Here is a 25,258-nt window from a genome sequence, read left to right as displayed (position 1 = left end):
TACCATTGGCTGGTGGGGAAAGGAGCTGTGCGCAAAACCAACCCCGCTGCTCACACTCGCCTTACAGAAGCCGAGCTGCAAACATCATCCGCTTTGAGCGCTTAGGCGCAGTGATTACATCCTCTCAGAGAGAGAAGAGAGAGAAAGTCCTGTTATTCGCACCGGTTCTTTATTTATTCTAAGAAGTTGCGTTTGTGGTCGATTCCGCCTGCGAGTAAAAGAGGACTTTTTTTTGCTGCCTCCTTTTTTTTTCTTGTGGAATTTCTTATGTTGTTTTTGGTGACTTTGTGTGCTGAAGAAAGGGGCTGTCTGTTCTGAGCACAGAGGAGTGTGTTGGCTGGCTGTCTATGCGTCCTGGCTCCTCCAGCAGCCTTGCAATGTTTGCGCTGACGCCAAAAACTCACAGACGACCGGTGCAGAATTGATTAAAAACAAGAGAGAAAGCTCGGGATCAAATGGCTGTGCTTCTCACAGCTGAAACGACACAATGTTCCACTGACCCGAGGCAGAGGAGAGGAATTTCACAATCGGGTGTTGCTGTTTATTTCACTGCCTTTTTACGGACAGAGGAAATGGGAAATGCTAATTTCTTGTAAGAAAAAGGAATAACACTTTTTTTTATTTTATCATCATCTTTGAAGTGCACTTTTAGCGGAGAGGAGAGGAGATGATTTGGTTAATATTCCTGCTGCTCTCCATCCTGCTGGATGGAGCGGTCTCTCAGCTCCACTACTCCGTGCCAGAGGAGCAGGAGCCCGGCTCAGTGGTTGGGAATATCGCTGAGGATCTGGGTCTGGACATTACTAAACTTTCCGCTCGCCGCTTCCAGACGGTGCCCAGCTCGCGGACACCTTACCTGGAGGTGAACCTGGAGAACGGCGCGCTCGTGGTGAAGGAGAAAATCGACCGAGAAGAGATCTGCAAGCAGACCATCCCGTGCCTACTGCACCTGGAGGTGTTTCTGGAGAACCCGCTGGAGCTTTTCCGCGTCGAAATCGAGGTGATGGATATCAACGACAACCCGCCCGGTTTCCCCGAGACCGACATCTCCGTGGAGATATCCGAGAGCGCCATCCCCGGGACCCGGTTCCCGGTGGAGAACGCCTTCGACCCGGACGTGGGCACCAACGCGCTCAGCACCTACGCCATCACCAACAACAACTACTTCTACCTGGACGTGCAGACGCAGAGCGACGGGAACAAGTTCGCGGAGCTGGTGCTGGAGAAGCCGCTGGACCGGGAGCAGCAGGCGGTGCACCGGTACGTGCTCACGGCGGTGGACGGCGGGGTCCCGCAGAGGACCGGGACGGCTCTCCTGGTCGTTAAAGTCCTGGACTCGAACGACAACGCGCCCACTTTTGACCAGTCCGTGTACTCCGTTAACCTGAGAGAAAACTCTCCAGTGGGCACTCTGGTCATCCAGCTCAACGCTACGGATGTCGACGAGGGACAAAACGGGGAAATAGTTTACTCTTTCAGCTCCCACAACACCCCGCGCGTAAAGGACTTATTTAACATCGATGCCAGGACCGGGAGAATAGAGGTGGCGGGTGAGGTGGACTACGAGGAGAGCAACACGCACCAGATATACGTCCAGGCTAAAGATTTAGGTGCCAACGCGGTGCCAGCGCACTGCAAAGTGCTCGTGAAACTCGTGGACGTGAACGACAACACGCCGGAGATCGGTTTCAGCACCGTGACCGAGTCCGTGAGCGAGCAGGACGCTCCCGGCACCGTCATCGCACTTTTCAGCGTCTCCGACCGGGACTCTGGCGAGAACGGCCACATGAGCTGCGAGATTCTCGGAGACGTTCCTTTCAAGCTCAAATCGTCCTTTAAGAACTACTACACCATCGTGACGGACGCACCGCTGGACCGAGAGAACACGGACTCCTACACCGTCACCGTGGTGGCCAAAGACAAAGGTCAGCCGTCGCTCGCCACCAGCAAGTCCATCAAAGTGCACGTCTCCGACGAGAACGACAACGCGCCCCGCTTTACGCAGACGGTTTACGACGTATACGTGACCGAAAACAACGTGCCCGGTGCTTTCATTCACGCCGTAAGCGCCCTGGACCCCGATATAGGACAAAACGCTCTCATTACCTACTCCATATTGGAGTGTGACATCCAGGGCATGTCCGTGGACACGTATGTGTCCATAAACCAGGACACCGGCTACCTTTACGCGCTGCGCTCTTTCGACTACGAGCAGCTGAAGGAGTTTAACTTCATGGTCCAGGCTAAGGACTCCGGTGCTGTTGAGCTCTTCTCCAACGCCACCGTAAATGTCATCATAGTGGACCAAAATGATAACGCGCCCTCTGTAATAGCCCCAATTGGGAAGAACGGCACAGCCAAAGAGCACCTGCCGCGCTCCGCTGAGCCGGGCTACCTGGTGACGCGCGTCGTTGCTATGGACGCGGATGATGGAGAGAACGCGCGGCTGTCCTACAGCATCCTGCGGGGCAACGAGATGGGGATGTTCAGAATGGACTGGAGGACTGGGGAGCTGAGGACGGCGCGCAGGATCTCACCCAAGAGGGACCCGCAGGGCTACTACGACCTGCTGATCGAGGTGAGGGACCACGGGCAGCCTCCTCTGTCCTCCTCTGCGAGCGTGAGCGTGATGTTAGTGGACAGCGTGGTGGAAGGCCGCAGCAGTGGAGACCGCGGTTCGGCCTCCTCCAAGGCCAAGGAGACCTCCCTGGACCTCACCCTCATCCTCATCATCGCCCTGGGCTCCGTGTCCTTCGTTTTCCTCCTGGCCATGATCGTGCTGGCCGTGCGCTGCCAGAAGGACAAGAAGCTCAACCTGTACACGTGCCTGATGTCAGGCGACTGCTGCCTTTGCTGCAGCTCGTGCTGCAGCAGGCAGGCGCGCGGGAGGAAACAGAAGAAGCTGAGCAAGTCCGACATCATGTTGGTTCAGAGCACCAACGTGACGTCAGGGGTCGGGCCCGTGGGGCAGGTGCCCGTGGAGGAGTCTGGAGTGGGAGGAGTGAGTGTGGGTGGTGTGGGGGGATTCGGTTCACATCATCACCACCAGAACCAGAACTCCTACTGCTACCAGGTGTGTCTGACACCGGAGTCGGCCAAAACGGATCTGATGTTCCTGAAGCCGTGCAGCCCGTCACGCAGCACCGACGCGGATCACAGCAACCCCTGCGGCGCCATAGTCACGGGTTATAGTGACCAACAACCGGACATCATATCCAACGGCAGCATTCTCTCTAACGAGGTAAGAAGGAGGCCGGAATAAAGCTGCAGGGCTCCACTTCAGATGCATTAATAATAAAAAAAAAGTGCACAAATGGTAAATGGATTTGCGTTTATATAGCAGCTTTTCTAGTCTTCCGACCACTCAAAGCGCTTTTTACACTACATGTCAGCATTCACATATTCACACACACATTCATACACTGATGGCAGAGGCTGCTAAGGTGCCAACTTTGCCCATCAGGATCTAATCTAAATAATCATTCACACACCGATGGCTAAGCCTTCGGGAGCAATTTGGGGTTAAGTGTCTTGCTCAAGGACACATCGACATGTGACCCGGAGGAGCCGGGGATCGAACCACCAACCTTCCAATTGGTGGACAAACCTGCTCTACACTCTGAGCCACAGCCCCCACAAAGCCGTGATTTAAAGGGTTAACCTCATAAATCAGCAGCTGTGCCTGCTCCACGTCAAAAGTATATGTTATCCACCCCGGTCACGCGCAACACACAGAGTCCCCGAGAGGATGGATGGAATTGGTATCTGCTGCTATTGACTCGGCTGTTCTGCTCAGTGGCCTTTTAATCATCGTCAAGCGTGTAATGCTGATTGAACGTGTCAATTGTTGAATCTCATGTGGGTTTCTTTTTTTAGTTTCGTTTTTATTCACAACAAACAGACCGCTATCAGATAAACCTTCAGATTGTGCGCACATAATTTACACAGTAAGAGTGAGTGACAAGGATTTTGACTTTGGGGCGTATAAAGTGCTTTTAATTTCCACAGTGAAACCACGAAAGTTGGAAGACACTGGGTGATATTTATCTGACTCGAGTTATTCATCCGAAGATTTTTAATCAGCAGCTTTTGAATATTTGAGTTACCTGGAAGGAAAAGGTGTGGCTCCTATCATAGTAAGTCCAAATTATAATCACAGTGAACACAAGAAATACATAAATGCATCAGAGACTTTGTAGAAAACGCCCACCAAAGAGAGCATTTCCGTGCGTAAAAGTCACACCAGCAGCCTTCTTACGCACAGAAAAACCTTCTTCAGCACAGATAATGTGAGTTGATTCATCCTTATTATAAAGTCTGGGTGCCAAACATTAAAAAAATATCAGGAGAAGAAGGTAGGAGGTGACATTAACGGCCCTCTGTTTTGGAGAAGCTGTGGATTAGTTTGGTGGCCCTATTTTCTGTTGATTGCGGTGTGTGTGTGTGTGTGTGCCGTTCTGGAGCGGAGCCAGACAGCCAGTCACAGCCTTGCATTTGCTGCGCGTTAAGTATTCCACGCACGGCCAGGCACGGCAGCACCGTGAACAAAGGTTGTTCAGTTTCAGCATCGGGCGGCTCAATCATTTACGCATTCAATCGCCTCCCTAACCCACTCTCCTCTCCACTGCTCTACTCTCTCGCCCACTCACTCACTCACCGAGTGGATGCGCGCACTGTCGGTTCCCCCTTTGCCTCGTGCTGCCTCTTCTATTACAGTTGACATGTTGACAACCAATGTATATGAATATGTTATCAGTTATGTTATCCTCCTTCTTGTGCATTCATTAATGCGCCTGTTTAGCATTAAGACATGATCAAATTGTGTGTTTCTGTGGCTTTTCTAGACAAAACACCAACGACAAGAACTCAGCTATCTGGTGGACAGACCCAGACGTGTCAACAGGTACACACACACACACACACACCTCAGCACTATCTCACACACACTTCCTTCCTTAGTCCTTGTTATGCCTGGTGGCACATAGGGCAAGGACTAAGGATCTCCACTCATCTCTGTTGTTTGCTTTCTTCTCAATGCTGTTCCAGCTGTAACCTCTCGTTTTAATTTCTCCTTCGATGGTTCGCCTCCAGGTTGTTTTTTTGGCCTCCCTCTTTTGCGTTTTCCCTCTGCTGTCCAGCGCAATGCCACTTTTGTCATGTCATCAGATGGTTTCATTTAATACATGTCCAAGCCATCTCCATCTTCTTCTTCTTATCAATATTGTTTCCATGCCCAAGCACCCTGTCGTTTTGTGTAGTTCACGGTTTGTGATCTTCCTATAGGCCAGAATATCCTCATGATCTTTCTGAGGCGGGTATTGTGAAAGCTGGAAAGCTTGCCTATGTCTCTTTACTCAGTCATTATCTCACACACACACACACACGCACACACACACACTCCACCATATTATTACCAATGTGCAAAGCCTAGTGAGCCGCACACCATCCACCATCAGAGGACCTGTAACATCCAAATAGGCCTCATGGAACCAAGGTTATTCACACATCTATAAAAACTGAATATTGCATCCATCAGTGTGTGAGTCTCGTATATTCCGCGCCGTTAATCGTGGCTTCGAGAGGCTACACGGTTCCCAATGTATCCATAACGCTCATCTTCAATTTGGCATCAGGCCCATAACTGGCAGAGCAGCGCCTATTACAGCTCCTAATGCTGGATTTCATTACATGCCATGTGTAACATCCAATTTAGCCTCTTGACGGCCACCGTGACTGTATTAACGCGGTGTTGATTCCTGATTCTCCTTTCTCTTTCTCTCTCTGTGTCTCATTTAATCCTCCTCTCCTCTCTGTCTCCCCCCTTTCTCAATATTGCACCTCGACCTCTCTCTCTGACCCCCTTCCATTATTTTCGTCTCCTTTCTCTGCACTCTCCCTCTCTCCCTTTCTCCCCCTGCCTCCTACAGCTCGGCATTCCAAGAGGCAGACATCGTCAGCTCCAAAGACAGTGGTCATGGCGACAGCGAGCAGGGCGACAGTGACCACGATGCCACCAACCGGGGTCATTCTGCCGGTGAGTCCCTCTCCACCACCACCACCACATCACATAATTACACTGTCCTTTCAGTGCTCACACACCACCCCTTCAATCCCCTGTTTCCATAGTGTGTGTGTGTTTGCGATTGTGAATGGGATAATGCTGAATTGTTGGTGCGGACCGGTGACTTTTAATTTCCTTAATTTGAGAGTGTGCGAAGGCCCGGGCTTCGGTGTTGCTGGCTGGCTGGCATGAGCAGGGCCCCAGAGGTGTTGATTGTATTTCACACCCGGGTGAAAGGGAGGAATATTTGGGGGGTGAAATCGCTTTTCTTTCCCTGCCTTCTCGCTGTTCTCCTTCCCCTCCTTCTAACGCCGAGCGGTGCTGAAAGGACAGCGACTCGCAGCAGAGGCAGTTTGAGGCCTATAGTGCTTTAGTGGCACAAATCAATAGGTTCACTCAAGTGAGAGGGAAAAGGCACGGGAGCTAAATTGATATAATGAGATGCATTTCAATCAGCCTCGCAGTCGGTGTATTGTACTGCATTTGTCGGTTATAGATCCAGCCGATCAAGGACGTTAGCAGCTTTTGCAATTCTTTGTTTTTGTCGGCCAAATATTTGTAGTTAAAGGGGATGTATCATGCTCAGTTCCAGGTTCATATTTGTATTTTGGGTTTTCTACTAGAACATGTTTACATGCTTTAATGTTGAGAAAACACGTTATTTTCCTCATACTGTATGTCTGAATATGGAACCCGGGATCACGCAAAAGCATGTGACTTACCACGCCTGTCCACCAGAGGACAATGTGTCAGTGTCACGTTTTGCCTCATAGCAACGTGCATATTACACACCTGTATCAACATGCAGCACCTGCAGGGGACAACAAAGCCACTCACTTAGGTTCAGGCAAGAAAACCACTTAGTTAGGTTAAGGGAAAACATCATGGTTAGGCTTTAAATAAGTATGTAAACTAAGTAAAACACGTACGGAAACAATATGACGTCAGTACGCAAAATCATTAATGTAACTTGCAAAACAAAACACTTGTCTCGAACACGAGTTTCCCGGTTGAAAGTCATGTGTTTGTCATTTTTCTCATACTCTCTGTCTGAATATGCGACCCGGTATCACGCCAAAGCGTGTAATAGACCCGCCTGTCCACCAGAAGACAGCGTGTCAGTGTCACGTTTTGCCTCGCAGAGACGTTAATATTATACACCTGTATGAACGTGTAGTACCAGCAGGGGGCAACAAAGCCACTGATTTAGGTTAAAAAAACACTTAGTTAGGTTAAGGAGAAACATAATGGTTAAGTTTAAAATAAGTACATAAACTAAGTAAAACACGTACAGAAACAACGTAACGTCAGTACGGAAAACACGTGACAACCTTCACTGCAAAACATGTAACAAACGTTATTAACGTAACTTGCAAAACAAAACACCGGTCTCGAACACGGATGTCCCGGTTGAAAGTCCTGTTTATTGGACCCATCCACCTAAGTACGTAAACTAAGTAAAACACATCCGATAACAACGTAACGTCAGTACGGAAAACACGTGACAACCATCACTACAAAACAAGATCGACAAGATCGTCACAGAGATGTGACAAACGTCATTAACATAACTTGCAAAACAAAACACCGGTCTCAAACACGGATCTTCCGGCTGAAAGTCGTGTTTGTTGACTTAAAATAAGTATGTAAACTAAGTAAAACACATACAGAAACAACGTAGCGTCTGTGGAGAAAACACGTGATAACTGTCACTACAAAACACGTGATAAACGTCATTAACGTAACTTGCAAGCCAAAACACGGGTCTCCCAGTTGAAAGTCCTGTTTGTTGGACCCATCCAATTAAGTACGTAAACTAATTAAAACACGTCTGGTAACAATGTAACGTCAGTACGGAAAACACGTGATAACCGTCACGTTGAGATGGGGGGCGGTACATTGTAATGAGCCTGCATGTGATATAGGAAGAGGAGCCTAATCTGAATGGCTTGTTGAATCACATGTTTTCTGATCCAGGCAGCCCACAAAAAACTGACTGGGTTGTCTTATTTCAAAGTTTCTGGGTTGGTAGGCGCTCCAGATACCCACATTTATGTATACAAAAACTGGCAAAGTGTGTTTTTCAAGATCCGTCCCCTTTAAGGCAAGAATTAGAGAACATTTCCCTTCACTTCAGCTTTATTTACCGGCTCTTATCTCTTTTCTGCATTTTACAGTGCAGTAGATTTTTTTAGACAAGGCTTTAGGTCTTATCATAAGCCTTGGCTTGTTCTCTCTCAAATTCCATTAGGTTAGTACCTGTTTATTGATCAAAGTGGAGTCAGACAAAAAGTGGAGCGATACAAAATCTCATTTCATATTGAATTGCCCTTTCCTTCTGAGGGATTGTTCCACGCGGCTCGTGTAAGACCCCTGTCTAGACCGGGGCCTGCCAAATATCATATCAGTGCTGGGAATACAAATAGAGCAGATTAGATAGGTGTTGTAGGATAGTGAATGATCCTCATCAGGCTCCACGGTGTTTGGCATTATTAATGAACAGAGACAAAATAGAGAGCCAATATGCAGCAGTGGTGGTGTCACTGCCAGGCCCCCGCTGATGAAACGGGCTGGGAAGGTCAATCTGTGCGAGATTAAAATGCAGAACTGGATAAAATCCAAAGGCTCACTTCTTTATTTGTCAAGAATGCATTGTGTTTTGAGATAAATATTAATGTTTAAACTTACATTCTGAGTTGGATGTGTATGAGTTGTTCTTTAAACTTTTTTTTTTTTATTAAATCCTACTCAAGAGACCAGAGATAGATATACAAGAAAGAGGAGGAATAACAAGGAACATGGATTTTATGAATATGTGAAGGCTTTTCTCATACAACATTCGTAGCAATACCTACGAAAAGTAATGCACTGTAATTTATATATATCTCACAAAATCAATTTGTGTGTAATTCATGCAATCGTGAACCAGGAAGTAAAAAGCAACAAACGCCACGTAAGGAGGAGGTTGGGGTGGATGGAGGGGTCAAAAAACACTGGAATTTTGCCCGGGAGACAGGTGTTTTTGTCCCGTGTGAAACCAGGAATCAACGTTGAATTATTCATTGCGTAACTTCCTAGTAACACCACTTCCGTAGTAATTTCAACCCAAACCAAGATCTATTCCTAAACCTAACTAAGTAGTTGTATTGCCTAAAGCTAAACAAGTATTTCAAGTGTAGTTATTGTAACCCTAACCACTATTGTTTCCTAAACCTAACTAAGTAGGATTGTTGCCTAAACCTAACTAAGTCGTTTTGTTGTCTAAACGTAACTAAGTAATTGTGTTGCCTAAACCTAACTAAGTAGTTATGTTGCCTAAACCTAACTAAGTAGGTTCGTTGCCTAAACCTAACTTAGTAGGTTTGATACCTAAACCTAACTTAGTAGGTTCGTTCCCTTAACGTAACCAAGTAGGTTTGTTGCCTAAACCTAACTAAGTCGATCTTTTCCTAAACCTAAGTAGATTTTTTGCCTAATCCTAACCAATTTGTTTCCTGTGAAGATGGAAGTTTACTTTGAAAAGACTGTATGCATGTACCAAGCGGAAATTGACACATGTTGCTGGACATTCGTAGGAAAACGCACAAAAAACGAAAAATAATTCTTTGTAAGATATCATACGACCCGAATATGACCCGTTGATATGTAAAATACATCTTCAGCTATTCAGCTGGTAACCTCCTTCAGTGAGGAGTCAGCCCTGACATGATGTACTGTATTTCAAAATGCACTGCCTTGAGCTCCTTCTTGCCGGTTTGCTCGCACAGTCAAAGGAGCACATTTATGCACCAATAACATGTTTCCTCAGCTTCGTTTGGCTCGGATTGTGCTCATTTGGCACCGGCTTGGGAGTGTACCCAGTCGGTTCTGTACTCTCTACGAGGAAACCAACATTTGTTCCTCATATTGAATTTAGAAGGGAACAGCTTACCACTCCATGGGAGGTAATATCACACGAGTGGTATTTGGAGAGAGGGACACTTGAGTTTCACAGACTTCTGTAAACAACAAAACCAGATGGTTGGTGTGTGTGTGAGTGTAAAGGTATACCATTGTCTGATTTAATATGTAGGCGGATACATGATACCTGTATGTAATCCGCTTGTGCGTGTGTGTTTTGTGCCCGGAGAAAACGAGGCGGGGTGATGATGTCTGTATTGAAAAGGAGTTTTCCTTTGAGGCGGTGCTCTGGAAAGCTTAAATGAGATTCAGTTTAAGAAGAGAGAGTGGTAGCTAGTGCTTGGCACTCTGCCAGGTGTATAATGCCTCTATACAGGCATACCAACTGCTCATTTCCCTCTATGTATATCTGAGACTTCTTTTATATAGGGGTGAGAATATTATTGGTTGTCTCATGTGGGTTGTATGCTGTTTGTGCCGATAACAGCTTTATGCGGATTGCAAAAGACTGTACAGAGCAGAACTGAAGAAGCCTGAGCCAAGACTATGTATAGTCCACGTGTATTTGTTATGCATTTCTGCAGCGTTTGTGTGCATAAGCAAATCCGTACCCACACATATGTTTAGCATGCGCAGACAGTATGTACTGTATACTTGCGTTCTGCATGTGTGTTTGTGTGTGTGTGTTTGACACACACATATTCTTATCCATGGTTTTGTGGCAGGGTCTCATCCTTCATTCTGTCTCCCCAACACGTTGGCTCTCCGCAACACTCGGCTGATCAGTAATTCATTTCTAGAACCTTTGCATAGCAATTATCAAAGGGGGGTTAGAGGCAAGGTTTCCTCGCGGGACCGCGCGGCAACACTCTCCCTTTTGGTGCGCCTCGGAATATTTCAAATCAAGGGAAAACCATTTCCAGTTGGCATATCATCAACTACACCTGCCGTATAGCTTCCCGCTCGGCCGCTCGTCTGACACTTTAGCAAATAAGTCTCCTGACGTGGTTTTAAATCAAAGGGACAGTGCCTGTGAGGCTGGGATACCTTTAAAAAGTGGGCAAATGGCTTTTTCTGAAAACAGCGTGTCTGGAGCGAGGCAACCGCTGCGTTAGGACTATTGATTGACTACCACGCCTCCCCACACATTTTTTTTTAGGTTGTTTGATTCACATTAGACACTACTTTCCCTCATTATTTCCCTCATCATCCTAATACGAGATGGCGGCGAGAGTGAGCAAGCAGAACAAAAAAAAAGGTGACAGATAAGAGAGGATTAAATATTCATCAGTGAAAAAAATTTGGCATCTCAGAAACGTTCGATCAGCTGTGGAAGGCTGCGTGACGGGTGGGAGACTGGAAACGATCATTATCATGACGTTTGTTTTGGTGGGAACAACAGCCGTGACAAATGGGACAATTAAATCACTGTGGCAACGGTGTATTAGATGGCTGATTATGAATTAGTGGCGGGCACCGTGTTGCAGTTTCCCATGTCAGCGAGCTGTCAGAGGAATTTAGCACACAGGGTTTTGAAACACCTCCTCTCGGGCCGTAGATGCTGACAAAACCGGAGGCCGTGAGTCTATGATCCACGAGGCCAAATATAATGGCTGGGGTTTATTACAAAAGCTCACAGGATGACAAAAAAATAGAGACCTTGCTCACTGTGAAGGACAAGAAGTTGAAAAAAGGGCTGAATGCTTACAAAAGACAATAATGTTGCTTACATGGTGATACAATGGCAAAAGCAAAGCAAAAAACGGTCACAGCAGATATCCTTTCAGACAGGAAAACATCTTCAGTTATGTTGTCAAACGAGTTATATCAGACTAAAGGCCTTTGCACACAAAGTTTGTATTTTTCATCCGAAATTGCCACACATTTAAAAATCACGCTTAGACACCGACTCTTTCGTCCGTCATTAAAGTTTTTGGAACAGGTTTGATTTTCTGCATTTTTCGCATCTGCCAAAAGGCAAAGAGAGTTGTTTGTCGGATGACGAACTTGGTGTACAAAGATGTTAAGGTTGCAACCAGCGATTATTTGCATCATTAATTTGTCCGCGGATTATTTTCTCAATGTTTTGCCTGTTGTGTCAGCAAATAGTTAAAAATGCTTCCGAGAGTTGAAAGTAATGTCTCAAAACTGCTTGTTTTGTCCAACCAACGTGTCCAAAACCCAAAGATATTCAGTTTACTATCATGTAAGAGAAAGAAAAGCCACAAATCCTTGTATTGGAGTAACTGGAACCAGCAAATGTTCGGAAAATTAAAGGGGACATGTCATGCTCATTTTCAGGTTCATACTTGTATTTTGGGTTTCTACTAGAACTTGTTGACATGCTTTAATGTTCAAAAAACACTTTATTTTTCTCATACTGTCTGTCTGAATATACCTATATTCACCCTCTGCCTGAAACGCTCCATTTTAGCGCCTGTCTCTTTAAGCCCCCTCCAGAGAAAGCTCAGTTTGCTCTGATTGGCTTGAGAGAAAAATATGGTGCACCTTTGCAAAGGTAGTTCTCAAACCGTGGGCGATATATTCTAATGAGCCTGCATGGGATGTAGGAAGGGGAGCTAAATCTGAATGGCTTGTAGTTTGTGGGTTTGTAGGCACTCCAGAGACAGCCCAGTCGGCAGGAAAAAAATGTTGGCATTGGACGTTTGAGTAAACCAGGGATATGTTGAATGTCGACATTTTGCATTCGGTCAGAGCAAGTGAGCTAGTTTATATAGTGAAAAGACACACGCCAAGCGGGCGGGACGTTGTTACGTTACGTTGTTATACATTGTTACGTTACGTTGTTACGTTACGTTGTTACGTTACGTTGTTACGTTACGTTGTTACGTTACGTTGTTACGTTATTATTTGAACACAAACCACGATTTTTTTTCTAACCTTAACCAAGTAGTTTTGTTGCCTAAGCCTAACGCATCATTTCACATTAACCACGTGGCATTGCCTTTCTGCAAGCTTGATACGAGGCTGATATAAAACATATTTATGAAACATATTTTTGGTTCAGAAACGTCACCATTCAACGTATTCACAGTTTGCAGAAATGTCCAATGCCAACATTACCAGTACATTACAATAGACCCAAATGTATGTGCGCAAGCACTGAAAAAGTGAGTTTTCATGATATGTCCCCTTTAACTTGAAGAATGACACAATCATTCAATAGTAGTAGAAGTAATGAGACTAGAACAGCTTAAATGTGCAACCTCTGAGGGCGCTGTTAAAATGCACAGGAAGTACAATATATGTTCACACTCAAGCCTTCAAAAGCCCACTAGCAGAGAGCAATGCAAAGAAGAGGAATGTATCTCAATGTGACATGAAAAAGTAAAAATCTATTACAGCAGATAGGATAAAAACATTGCCTCATTAAAAAAATCAATTTGCATTTAGCCTGTAACAGGTGGAGATGTCACCACTTCTTCTAAGCCGAGTGACTCGTTGAATATCAATAAAAGTCATAGCAGAGGAAAGGAGACGATCAATCAATTTGATTAACTAATCGGCAAGCCTACTTCCTGCAACACGTCTTTCTTATCTCAAACTGAGCATTTAAAAAAAAATTCTTGGATGACCTTTTTATAACATGATTAAGGTCAATGGAGGAGTGGATTCACTTCGACTTACTGAGTTCTGTGTGGAAATGAATCTAAACCAAAATAAGAAGTGGTAATGTAATGATTACCGATACACTGAAACATCTCGTCGAGTGTCTTGATGAATATGTGCTCGGTATGAATAGGCTGTGCATTCTGAAAGAAATTAATAGCATTAAGTGTTCCCAACCCTGAAATGGATGAAAGAGAGGACGCAAGCCTACTTGAATATGCCTCATATCCGCTGAAAACACAGATCAAAAAGTGAAAAAGGGGCCTTGGACTTTTAGCTTAACATGACGCTCTGAGCTTAACAGAAATCTCACAGGTGTCATAAACCTGCTTTGACCATGAGTAGTACACATATCCTTTCTGCTCAGAGATTTGACCCTCAGTGAACATCTGCCGTAGCAAGGCTGCAATGCTAAACGTCCTACAGAAAAACACTAAATCAAGATATGCGTCGATAATGCTCAACGTAACCTCAGGCAGGATCAGAAATTGGCAACCGCAGTGGCGGGTAAAATCGTCAGACAGGGAAATCGCTAGGGACGGGCATAGAGAACCAGTTCCCGTTGAGAACCGGTTCCTAGTTGTCCGATTCCTTGGTATCTCATGCCTCCCTGACTATCGATTCCTCTGTATTGAAGCAGATTGATAAACATGCAAAATGACGCAAAGACATACGAAAGCTGTATCATGTTTCGGAGCCATGGCGGAGAGAAAAAAAAACACTTAAAAGCATGGCGCTACTACTTAACCTGAGGGGACACACCCTGTTTTTTCCCTGATAATGTTACACTGTGGACAACAAACCTGTGTTGAAGTCAACAGGAAGTGATCTAGTAGCGTTACCTGTTAGTAGTCGGTGGGCAGCACAGTCCTGCTTGGCTTAATAACGGAGCTACTAACGTTAACGGAAGTTCCGTTGAGTTCCATTATGGTTCCTTCAGGCTCTGTTCAGTAAAAATGACTATTGGGTGGAGGTAAATTCTAACTTTATCATGATGTGTTCAATTGTTATCTCTAAAATTACGTTTTTGGAGAGAAACTTGAATAAATCCAGTTGATTAAAGATGTTTTCACATCAATATAAAATAGATAATAGAGAGGGAATTATGACCTGGGTAACTTCTTGACACTACTTGTAAGTGGGTTATCAAAACTACTGATGCCAAGATTTTTTTTAATCAAAGCAAATATTTAAATAAAAATACCATCATGTATTGCTTAATCATTTTAACTGTTTTTATGAAAACCACCACTATAGATGACAATAGCAAAGTACAGTACTGTGTACAGTACCCACCCAACCCCGTACAATAGGGCTCCCCTAGACGATAAGATATAATTCGAACACAGTAATTTACCATGCATAAAATGTTTTTTAAGTAAAATATATCAAACACTGAATGACATCAGATCTAGAATGTTATTCCTTTACTTAGCGCATATATTTCAAACGTGGCAGACAAAAAAATAGTTCCCTGCAACGGTGGCAGGCAGTGAAACAAGTTAATTTCAGACCCTGAGCTCAGGTGTTGGATAATCTGATCTGTGACCAGTAGCTTCAATTACATTGCTCTCTAACGTGATACAGAACACAAACTGCATCACTTTTGTGCACATTTGCGCCGCATAAATACTTGAGTATGCATTCTGGCAACAGGTTGAAAGGACAATTCCACTTTATTACAACCAGCGTTGCCAGATGGGAAATGTTAAACTATCACAGCAGAGGCTTAAAATGATCGCATTTTGAGGGAAATGATCATACATGAGTCATAGCGACAGGAACAAATAGGCGTAAATGTGTAATTTTACAAAACATATCTGTAAACGACTTTTTGACGTGCCTACAAATCTACCCACATCACTTTTTTTGTTTTTTTAAAGCAAGCTGATGGGAAAAGGGGGTATGTTTCCATAAGTCCATCAGTTTGACAGTTTTTGTGATAGCCTACTATTACAAAATTAAATTACAAGACAGTACGACTGGAAGCCTGTTCATATTCTGCATGAAAACAGTTAGGGCCATCAGCTAAGCTAATTAAAAACAATAAATGGGCTTACTTTCTGATCCAGGCAACCCACAAAAAAACTGACTGGGTTGTCTTATTTCACAGTTTGTGGGTTGGTATAGGCACTCCAGATGCTCAAATGGATGTGCACAAGCACTGAAAAAGTGAATTTGATATCATGACATGTCCCCTTTAAACGGTGAAGTCAGGAGGTCTCGGTGAATGTCGAAGTCAAAGTCTGGTCAAGACTAAGTGATGAAAAGCGAACAAACCAGAGATCAATAATCAGTGGTCATCCAGAACCTTTGCTCTAACAATACAAGGGGCGTTATTAATCAAACGGACACTGTTATGGCAAGCGGCCATCTTGGCTCTCCCTGCCAGCCCGGTTGCCGTTTGACAAACATGGAAAATGGTAGCTGCCTCTCAGAGACTCAGAGAACAATTTCTCTGTCTGTCATTACTGGATATGGTGGGAGCCGTCTCGCTCTGTTTTGGCCCTGGGAGGTCTCTGGTTTACTCATCACGGCCTCACTGGCCAAACCCTGTAAGGAAGCTACGCTGCTCCCATCCTGTCCTGACCGGCTGTCCAAATATTGACGGTTTATGTCTGTATTCTCTCCGGAACAGTGGAGGACAAGATGAAAAACAGAGGTATGAATAGAATACACCCTCTACCTGGGGGAAGAGGAGTGTTTTTTTCTGAGAGAAAAGGAGATAAAGCGAGGAAGAAAGGGGGCAGAGAGGATTAGATGTGAGGGGAAATAACAAGAGGGACTAATAGAGACAGACAGACGGATGAGCACGGGGAGGGAACGACGGCGGACCTGAGTGCAACGGATATATACCCGCGGAGTGAATTCAAACATGGGGCTCATGTTTTCCCAGGATTTGTTTTCCTCCATTTCCCCACTCCCAGATGCTGGATGTATGTCAGGCAGCGCAATTAGTCAAATCACACCGACGTGGGATTTCGGAAACACTCAGAGATGTAGTGAAAAAAAAAGTGCTGATTGCTTATTAGCAAGTAGATTGTGTTTGCATTGTGTTGCGCCGTTTACATCTCCCCGTGTGTGTGTGTGTGTGTGTGTGTGTGTGTGTGCGTGTGTTTGTCTTCCTGCCTGATGAGGTCATGATGAGAGATAGGGCTGCTGGCAGGGCCTGTCATTGCCAGTCACTGTTTTGGTTGTTGTTTTGCTTTCTGCCCGAGGAAGAAAAAGGTGCTCCGCGGGAATCAACAGCCACTGGGTGTCATGTGCGCACGGCCCGCCTGTCTATTTACTTGTGTACATTTACATATCTCCGCGTTAAGAGGAGTATTTTTAAGCGCGCGTGTGTTTGCAAACATATGTGTCGCTGTTTTTTAAGAGTGAGCCGGTAGGCGAAAAAAATCACTGAGTAGTTTGGAAGCCAGTGACAAGAGCCTTCTCCGAGCCTGATATAAGGGTAAACAGTGACTGCTGCAGACTTTATTTATACAGCATCTCCGGAGTACAATACGCCCCTGTGCCTGCTTAATAATACACTGAGATATGGAACAAACACTTAATCCTTCAACATTAACTCTGTATCTTTATCTGTAGGCACACGTGCTTGATGCAAATTGCATACACATTTGGTTTTTGCACCTGTGCTTCAGTCTTCAGGCTGATTTGTTTGTACATTTAGAATCGTGTGGCTTACCGACCCGTTTTATCTTGCACAACGGTACAGAGATGATTGGAGGGCCTGAGGTCAACACCCACGTGTGTCCGAGGAGGAAATTAATTTGCCAGAAGTCCATTAAAAGGCTAAAGGCTAACTGTAAGGTGGGGATTAACAGAAACACTATGATTTATATGCCCCCAACCTTTAAAGACAGACATAAATATACATTAGTTTCCAGGGGTGAATTGGAGGGTAAATGCCAGCCAACGCCACTCAAGATCTCAATTAGCATTTACACAGATGTCCCGGAGTAGTTCTGCTGCACTGTTTTTAGTTTTGTTCCCAACCCGACACGGTCTCTTCTCTTGAGTACAGAGCTACAATTGACCCACAACCTGCACCTGCTAGGAGGTGATAAAAACAAACAAACCCTTTGGCAGCAAAAGCACTGACTGGTGCTGATTGTGTGGGCCAGAGAGGCGAGACAGAGTTAAGCAGACCAAACAGACATATTTAAAGTAGGGTTGTCAATCGATTCAAATATATAATCGCGATTAGTCACAAATTAATTGCACATGTTTTATCTGTTAAATAAAGATTAGTTAGATTTGTCAAGCATTTAATACTCTTATCACACAGGAGTGGGCAAATATGCTGCTTTATGCAAATGTATGTATATATTTATTACTGGAAATTAATTAACAACACAAAACAATGACAAATATTACATAAAATGTTTTCAGAAACATCTTGTAGTGTACTAGTTTGTGACCCAGCAGCCATGTTGAGATCAGTTGAGGATATACCGCCCACCAGTCAGAGCAAACTTTCTCATTTTACAGCTAAACAGTACACTACAAGATGTTTCTGAAAACATTTTAGGCAAAAAATAGGCATCGCAGTAACAGATTATTGATTCATATTTGATCAGCGCTGCCTAGTTTGACCGTTTGATCGGAGTTCGCGAGTGACTGACACCTGCCTCTGTTGAATGAACAGCCAATAGGAACGCTCTCTCTCTGAAATGACCTGTGATTGGCCAAAGTCTCCCGTCACGGGCTAGATTTTCTAAAGCCTGAAAACAGAGCCATGAGGAGGTGCAGAAGTCTAGTTTTCTCTCAGAACACTTGAATTCCAATATGCTGAAAGGTTATTATGGAATTTTTGCCAAATGATGCCAAACATATTCTGCCTACTGCCCCTTTAAAGAGACATGCGCTAAAACGGAGCGTACAAGTATGAACCTAGAAATGAGCATGATATGTCCCTTTTAAAACTTGCTGAATCGAACGCAATCCGTGAAATGAAATAGAAAGAAAAAAACGCCCCTTAAAGGCAGCTATTTTCCCTCAGTCCCTGTTTGTCTGCAATTTTACTCACATGAATAACCCAGAACAGTTTGAAAGCAGGTTATATGCTCCATTGATCCCACAGGAAAATAAGATTGTGCCGTTAATCCTCGGTTAATATAATTAACTCCATCAAAGTTTAAGCATCAAGCATTGTTTTCACATATTTCTACATTTTCTACATTTATTCTTAGTCATTATTAAAGCGGGATAGCCTCCAGCCCCACATGACCCTGACTAGATAGATAAGAGAGTACAATTACCCTATCATGTTTACATATGATGGGGTTAAAGTACATGAAAGATAATGTTTAAGTGAAGATTTTTTTCATTTCCGGTACTTAAGGTACCCTCTCTGCCCACCTCCATCTAACCCCTCTCCTGTCTCCATCTGCGAGGCCCGGGTCTCCCCCTGTCTTTTCTGGCCATTGCTCTCTCCATCTGCGATTGCCCGGGTCTCCCCTCTCCTTCCTTATGGTTCCTGCAGTCTTGCTGCTTCTCCTGCCTGCTGTCTCTGTCTGTGAAATCTGCGACTCCCCCGTCTGTTTGGCCCTCGCTGTCCCTTGTCTGTGGGCCTCGCGTCTCCTCTGGCTCTCTGGCCACGGAGCAGTCTTTGTTGCCTGTCTCGCTCCCCGTGAGGCCTGAATTAGCAACACTATTAGATCCACACAATGCACACCAATACAAAAAATAGAATGGGCCGCAGTGGTAGGTCCTAGACAATGTGTTGACAGTGCTGTCGTTAATAATACACGGTATTTACATGTGCACTGGCCTGGATGACATAATACAGTGACAGATGACAAAATAGTAGATTAAGTCAAAGCTGTTCTGGTATTGTATTATATTTAGAAGGCTTCTGAAATGTTGCGGTCTTTGACGAGTTGAACACAAAGCACAACATTTTTCTGCCTGTTTTCTTTTTCTTTCGGTAAAAAAAACAAAACATTAATCTGTATCCTTATACACAGTTAGACAATAAACTATGATGAAATGTTGATCACACTTTCCGTATTAAATACAAAAAATATTAAAACAGGTAAAAAAACTCAACATTCTATGTTACTTTTCTGCTGTGCTGTTAATACACTAATCCTACCCAAATTTATGTTCAGTTTCCTTGATAGAAACAATAGAAAATGCTGTATTTGCATCTTTACTACAAGGAACACTGCCTTATTTTTGATAGATGTTCCACTCAGGCATCTGTTTAGGGAGATATTAAAGGGGATCTATTATGCTTTTCCCCCTTCCTTTAGTGCGTTATATAGTTTCATGTGCATGTAAAAGGTTTGCAAAGTTACAAAGTCCAAAGTCCAAGCCAAAGGGAGTTACTCTCACTGCTCCTGAACTGCCTGAAACGCCTCGCTTGAAGTCCCGCCTTTTCTTTCGTAACTAGGTGATGTCACCAAGTAACACATTTGCATAACGACTAGTTTGGTACGCCCTCAAACAAAGCTAGTTATGGAGAAGCTGGAGCGGAGTCTGAAGAGTTTGGTTCGGTTGACCAATCATAACAGAGTGGGCCAGCTGACCAATCAGAGTGGCCTGAGTTTTTCGGGACGGCGGGGCAAGAGCTAAAACAGAGCTAAAACAGAGCATTTCAGACAGAGGGTGAAATGAGGTTTGGCAGCACAGCCAGTTTGAGAAAAGTAAAGTGTTTTTTGAACATTAAAGCTTGTAAACATATTCTAGTACAAACCCAAAATACAAGTATGCACCTGAAGATAAGCATAAAAGGTCCTCTTTAACAGTGACAGTGAAAAATACAGATTCCATTATATATACTTTGACAATGAGCATGACAATAAAGACATTCTATTCTATTCTAACCAAATGTTTAAACTGTTTAAAACAGTCATTGAATCCGGGAGAAAATATGTTTACCTCAAAACGTAATTGAGAATGCAGTTTAGTTGTATGGGAGCATAATTTTGTACGAGACAAGGATGGATCTTACCACGGTAATTTAGTGTTTCCCATACACAGGTTTTTATGTATTTCTTTGCAATGCTTTATTCTTAGGCTTGATAAATTCACGTCATATTGAAAGAACATATCTGAAATGCACAGACCAGTAGAGCAGGGGCATCCTATCTGACAGAAAAAAACTAAACAAAATAAATGAGCTCTATCGTTTTTATGACCAGTGACACTGTCTCTGTACTCGCCTCTTTCACTTCATGTAAAGATAATCCATAATCTGCGACAGGCTGATATTTTGAGATGGAGTCTTAATATGCAGGGGGAGAATATGGACAGGGAATGGAAAGTTATTTTTCTTTCCTTAAAGCTGCAGGTAAAGTGGAAGCTGCAATAGAACATTCAGCTCTATACTATATTATGGCAAATTATACAGTATATATATACCTCATATGTGTCAATCGATTAAAATATTTAATTGCAATTAATTGCATGATTGGCCACAGTTAATCAAGATTAATCGCAAATTAATTCACATTTCTCATCCGTTCAAAATGTAACTTAAAGGGAGATTTGTCAAGTATTTTCACTCAAGATCTCAATTAGCATTTACACAGATGTCCCGGAGTAGTTCTGTTGCACTGTTCTTAGTTTTGTTCTCAACCCGATCACGGTCTCTTCTCTTGAGTAAAGAGCTACAATTGACCCACAACCTGCACCTGCTAGGTGGTGATAAAAACAAACAAACCCTTTGGCAGCAAAAGCACTGACTGGTGCTGATTATGTAGGCCAGAGAGGCGAGACAGAAGAAAGCAGACCAAACGGACATATTTAAAGTAGGGCTGTCAATCGATTAAAATATCTGTAATCATAAATTAATTACACATTTTTTATCTGTCAAAAATGTACCTCAAAGGTGAGGTGTCAAGTATTTAATACTCTTATCATCATGGAAGTGGGCAAATATGTTGCTTTATGCAAATGTATGTATATATTTATTTTTGTAAATCAATTAACAACACAAAACAATGACAATTATTGTCCAGAAACCCTCACAGGTACTGCATTTAGCATAAACAATATGCTCAAATCATAACATGGCAAACTGCAGCCCAACAGGCAACAACAGCTGTCAGTGTGTCAGTGTGCTGACTTGACTATGACTTGCCCCAAACTGCATGTGATTATCATAAAGTGGGCATGTCTGTAAAGGGGAGAACCCATTTTCATTCACATAACTTGAGGTCAGAGGTCAAGGGACCCCTTTGAAAATGGCCATGCTAGTTTTTCCTCGCCAAAATTTAGCGCAAGTTTGGAGTGTTATTCAACCTCTTTCGCGATGAGCGAGTATGACGTGGTTGGTACCAATGGATTCATGAGGTTTTATAGTTTCACCTGATACCAGTATATTCAGTCTAGCTTTAAAACTGAACCCGCTACAACCTCTGAAAAACATCTGAAAAATCGATTGATAGGGCTGTCAAATGATTAAAATATTTAATTGTGATTAATATGCATGATCGTCCATAGTTAATCGAGATTAAATTAATCACACATTTTTTTATCCGTTCAAAATGCACCTTAAAGGCAGATTTTTCAAGTATTTAATACTCTTATCAACCTTTCTTGAGGGTCTGCTTTGAAATAGGCCATATCAGTTTTTTCTGTGCAAAATTTTGCTCAAATTTGGAGCGTTATTTATCCTCCTTCGCGACGAGTGAGTATAACCTGGTTTATACCAATGGATTCCTGAGGTTTCCTAGTTTCATATGATACCAATATCTTCCCTCTAGCTAAAAAATTGAGCCCGAAAGCTCGGCGACCCGTCTGATTTTTAAGAGGTTAATTAAATAACGCAAGTTGCGTTAATGCGTTAAAGAAATTAGTTATATATACTCTTCATGGGCTTATCTTATTCAGTTATAAAAATCTAAATATCTATTGATCTCTCTATTCTTACATTCCATTGTTTGTGTGTGGCGTGCACGCCTGCTTTTAGTAGTAGAGGAACAGTGGCATTATCAGTGGGATGGATCAGTAGAATAGATTTGTGTAAGTGGACCCTTTGATCTGAAGCCCTCTCAGCCTCGGGGGATAACAGATTGTCCGCTCTCTGTGTTTCTGTCTCTCCCTTTTTCTGCCTCTTTGCTGATGTATCGCTTTCCTCCTCTGACCCTAAACTGCTCGTCTCGCCCTTTGATCCCGCCATTCCAGCGTTTCCCCCTCGTGGCGTTTCGCTGGAAACCCGGGAAAACTCCAAATCCAATCTGCACACGAGGGAGAGAATGGCTGCAGAGTCTCATTACAGTGATGACTCTGTTCATGTCTCTTGTTCTTCCTTTCTCTTCCCGTTTATAATCTCTCTCGTAACCCCCCCAACCCTACACACACACACACACACACACACACACACACACTCTTCTCTTTAGAAAGAAAGTAATTAGCATAACTGGTACCTCTTTCATGCTGATCGTGTGTTTGCGGGACTGCGTGCGTTATTCTATTATATCATTTCAGATGTTAATTTAATCTTTTTCTTATGTTGATGTTTTGTTTTGGGCTGTATGTCTGTGTCAATTACACACTTTGTCGCTTTCTATAGGGATGATTGACATTAGAGTGTGATTAAGCAGCCAGTGAATATCTTTTTCGCTTTTTGTGGCGCGTTTCTTAAGATAATTGTCATTTTTTGTGTACGAGGATGATGGAATATGGATTCACATTTTGTCTCTTAGTGTTTGGGAATCAATTGTGAGTCTGAGGATGTTGATGTGGAGAGGGGGGTGGGAGGGGTGAAATGTTTTCGCAACACCACATCACTTTGATTGCACATTTCATTCGGAATGAATGAGGTGAGGAGGAAAACAAACAATTCGCTTCATCAATGTTGGCCTTGTCTCTTTGATGAATAGCTTTTGCTGCACTTTTTCTCCTCGCGACATTGGCAAATGATTGCTAACTTGTGTTCTCTCTTCTGGTCTCTTTCTCTCATCTCCTCCTCCATCTCGCCTTTCCACTCCAAATGTCCGTACCGCTACTCCCTTCTCCTATTTTTTTTCCCCCTCTTACTTATCGTCCCTTACATCTCTGTAATCTTCCATTCACATTTCCATCTTTCCATCTCTCCCTCCAACCACCCTGATCTGTATCCACTCCGCAGGCGCCGACCTGTTCTCCAACTGCACGGAGGAGTGCAAGGCCCTGGGCCACTCCGACCGCTGCTGGATGCCGTCCTTCGTGCCGTCCGACGGGCGCCAGGGGCCGGACTACCGCAGCAACCTGCACGTCCCCGGCATGGACGCCACGCTGCCCGACACTGAGGTACCCTCCTCCGTCATCCTCTCCGACCAACTCACCATGACCTCGTCCGCCGCCTCGTCCAGCGATAGGTCATTCTCCACCTTTGGCAAGGACGGTCAAAGGTCACAGTCACACCACAGCCTTCACCATCACCTCCATCAGCAACAGCAGCAGTACAGCTCCAGCACGCTAGAGAGGAAAGAGTATGATAGGGGGACCCTACCGTACAAACCCACCTTTCACTGTGAGTATCAGTATGAAAGTTCCCTGGGACCCTATGACTTTGGTCTGGTCCAGTACAGATACTAAAAGGGGGACGATTAATCTGCCTTTTGATTCTGATCGGGACTTTTTTTATGATGTTGTTCATCAACTTTTATTGCTTCTATTTTTTTAAGGAGTTTTAAAAGCTTTTGTTGTATTGTTTTTTTTTTTTGTAAATTATAATTTGTCGAATGTAAAATGTAATCTATTACTGCTAACTCCCCCCTCCTCCAAAACCCACTTTGAAAAATTCAATCTAACCCCATCCTAACCCCTAACTAATGTCTGTAAACATGTGACTTATTATAAAATAAACACAGTTTTAATTTGAGTCATGTGAAACTGCTGTGGCCCCTTTTTCTTTCTTTTTTCTCTAAATTTCCCCTCAAAATCCTCCCTAACCAGCCTTTTTATCTGATGCTCATATAATGAAAGGTCACCGAAACAAGCACACTTCACGTTGCCATCATCACACGCCTACAATTAAGTGCCGTTTATGCTTTAAAGCATAATTTGAGTGCATAGAGAGGAAATGAAAAGGTAGATCATCTCATGTTGGAAAGGACATCTTTTTTTTCTCCCATTTGCTCAGCTCTGCTCGAGCAGCACGATGGCTTCCCTACTGAATAGCTCGAAAGGTGAAACACACAACCCACGCTGCTTCTTTTACACGAGGACTGAAGTCCATTTTGTTCTAAAAAGGAAGTGTCGAGTATCTATACCCGCTCGCTTGTGGATCGATACCTGACATAAAGAAGGGTGGGTGAGGTGCGCTGTCAACCCTGGGGTCGAGAAATCTTCAGCTGGAGGAATCATGCACACAAGTTTGTGTGCAGGAAAGGAAGGGAACTATTACAGCATGAGGAATTTGGCAAATGGAAGATATTGCTATTAGGGCTGTCAAAGTTACCACGATAATAACGCATACAGTTTTAACGCCACTAATTTCTTTAACGCTTTCATGCAACTTGTGATTTTTAGGTTACTTTATACTTCTACTCCACTACATATCAGAGGGAAATATTATACTTTTAACTCCACTACATTTCTTTGACAGATATAGTTACTAGTTACTACTGAAAAACAAACATATGATCAGTTTATAAAATACAATTTGTTAAAAATTAAACGAGCGGCCGCACTAGTTTGGCCCCCCAAATTGTTTCATTTAAATAA

At 43.7% G+C, this 25,258-nt stretch overlaps 1 protein-coding gene across 2 annotated transcripts in view; it reads left to right on the top strand.

Moving 5' to 3' along the window:
• The first annotated feature begins 52 nt into the window (after window positions 1-52).
• Window positions 53-25,258, top strand: part of LOC141763946 (protocadherin-10-like) — a 28,943-nt gene continuing 3,737 nt past the window's right edge. The window contains exons 1-4 of one of the 2 annotated variants that reach the window (XM_074628787.1): window positions 53-3,241; window positions 4,845-4,903; window positions 5,928-6,034; window positions 23,679-24,062. In XM_074628787.1, coding sequence (XP_074484888.1) covers window positions 668-3,241; window positions 4,845-4,903; window positions 5,928-6,034; window positions 23,679-24,062 — 3,124 coding nt within the window. In that variant the 5' untranslated portion in view covers window positions 53-667. The remainder of the gene's footprint in view (window positions 3,242-4,844; window positions 4,904-5,927; window positions 6,035-23,678; window positions 24,063-25,258) is intronic. The other variant, XM_074628788.1, reaches the window with a different exon arrangement.

This window comes from Sebastes fasciatus, chromosome 3, assembly GCF_043250625.1.
Source record: "Sebastes fasciatus isolate fSebFas1 chromosome 3, fSebFas1.pri, whole genome shotgun sequence".
Lineage (NCBI taxonomy): Eukaryota > Metazoa > Chordata > Actinopteri > Perciformes > Sebastidae > Sebastes > Sebastes fasciatus.
The sequence above is the reverse complement of the archived record's forward strand: the minus strand, read 5'-3'. Positions and strand labels throughout refer to the sequence as shown.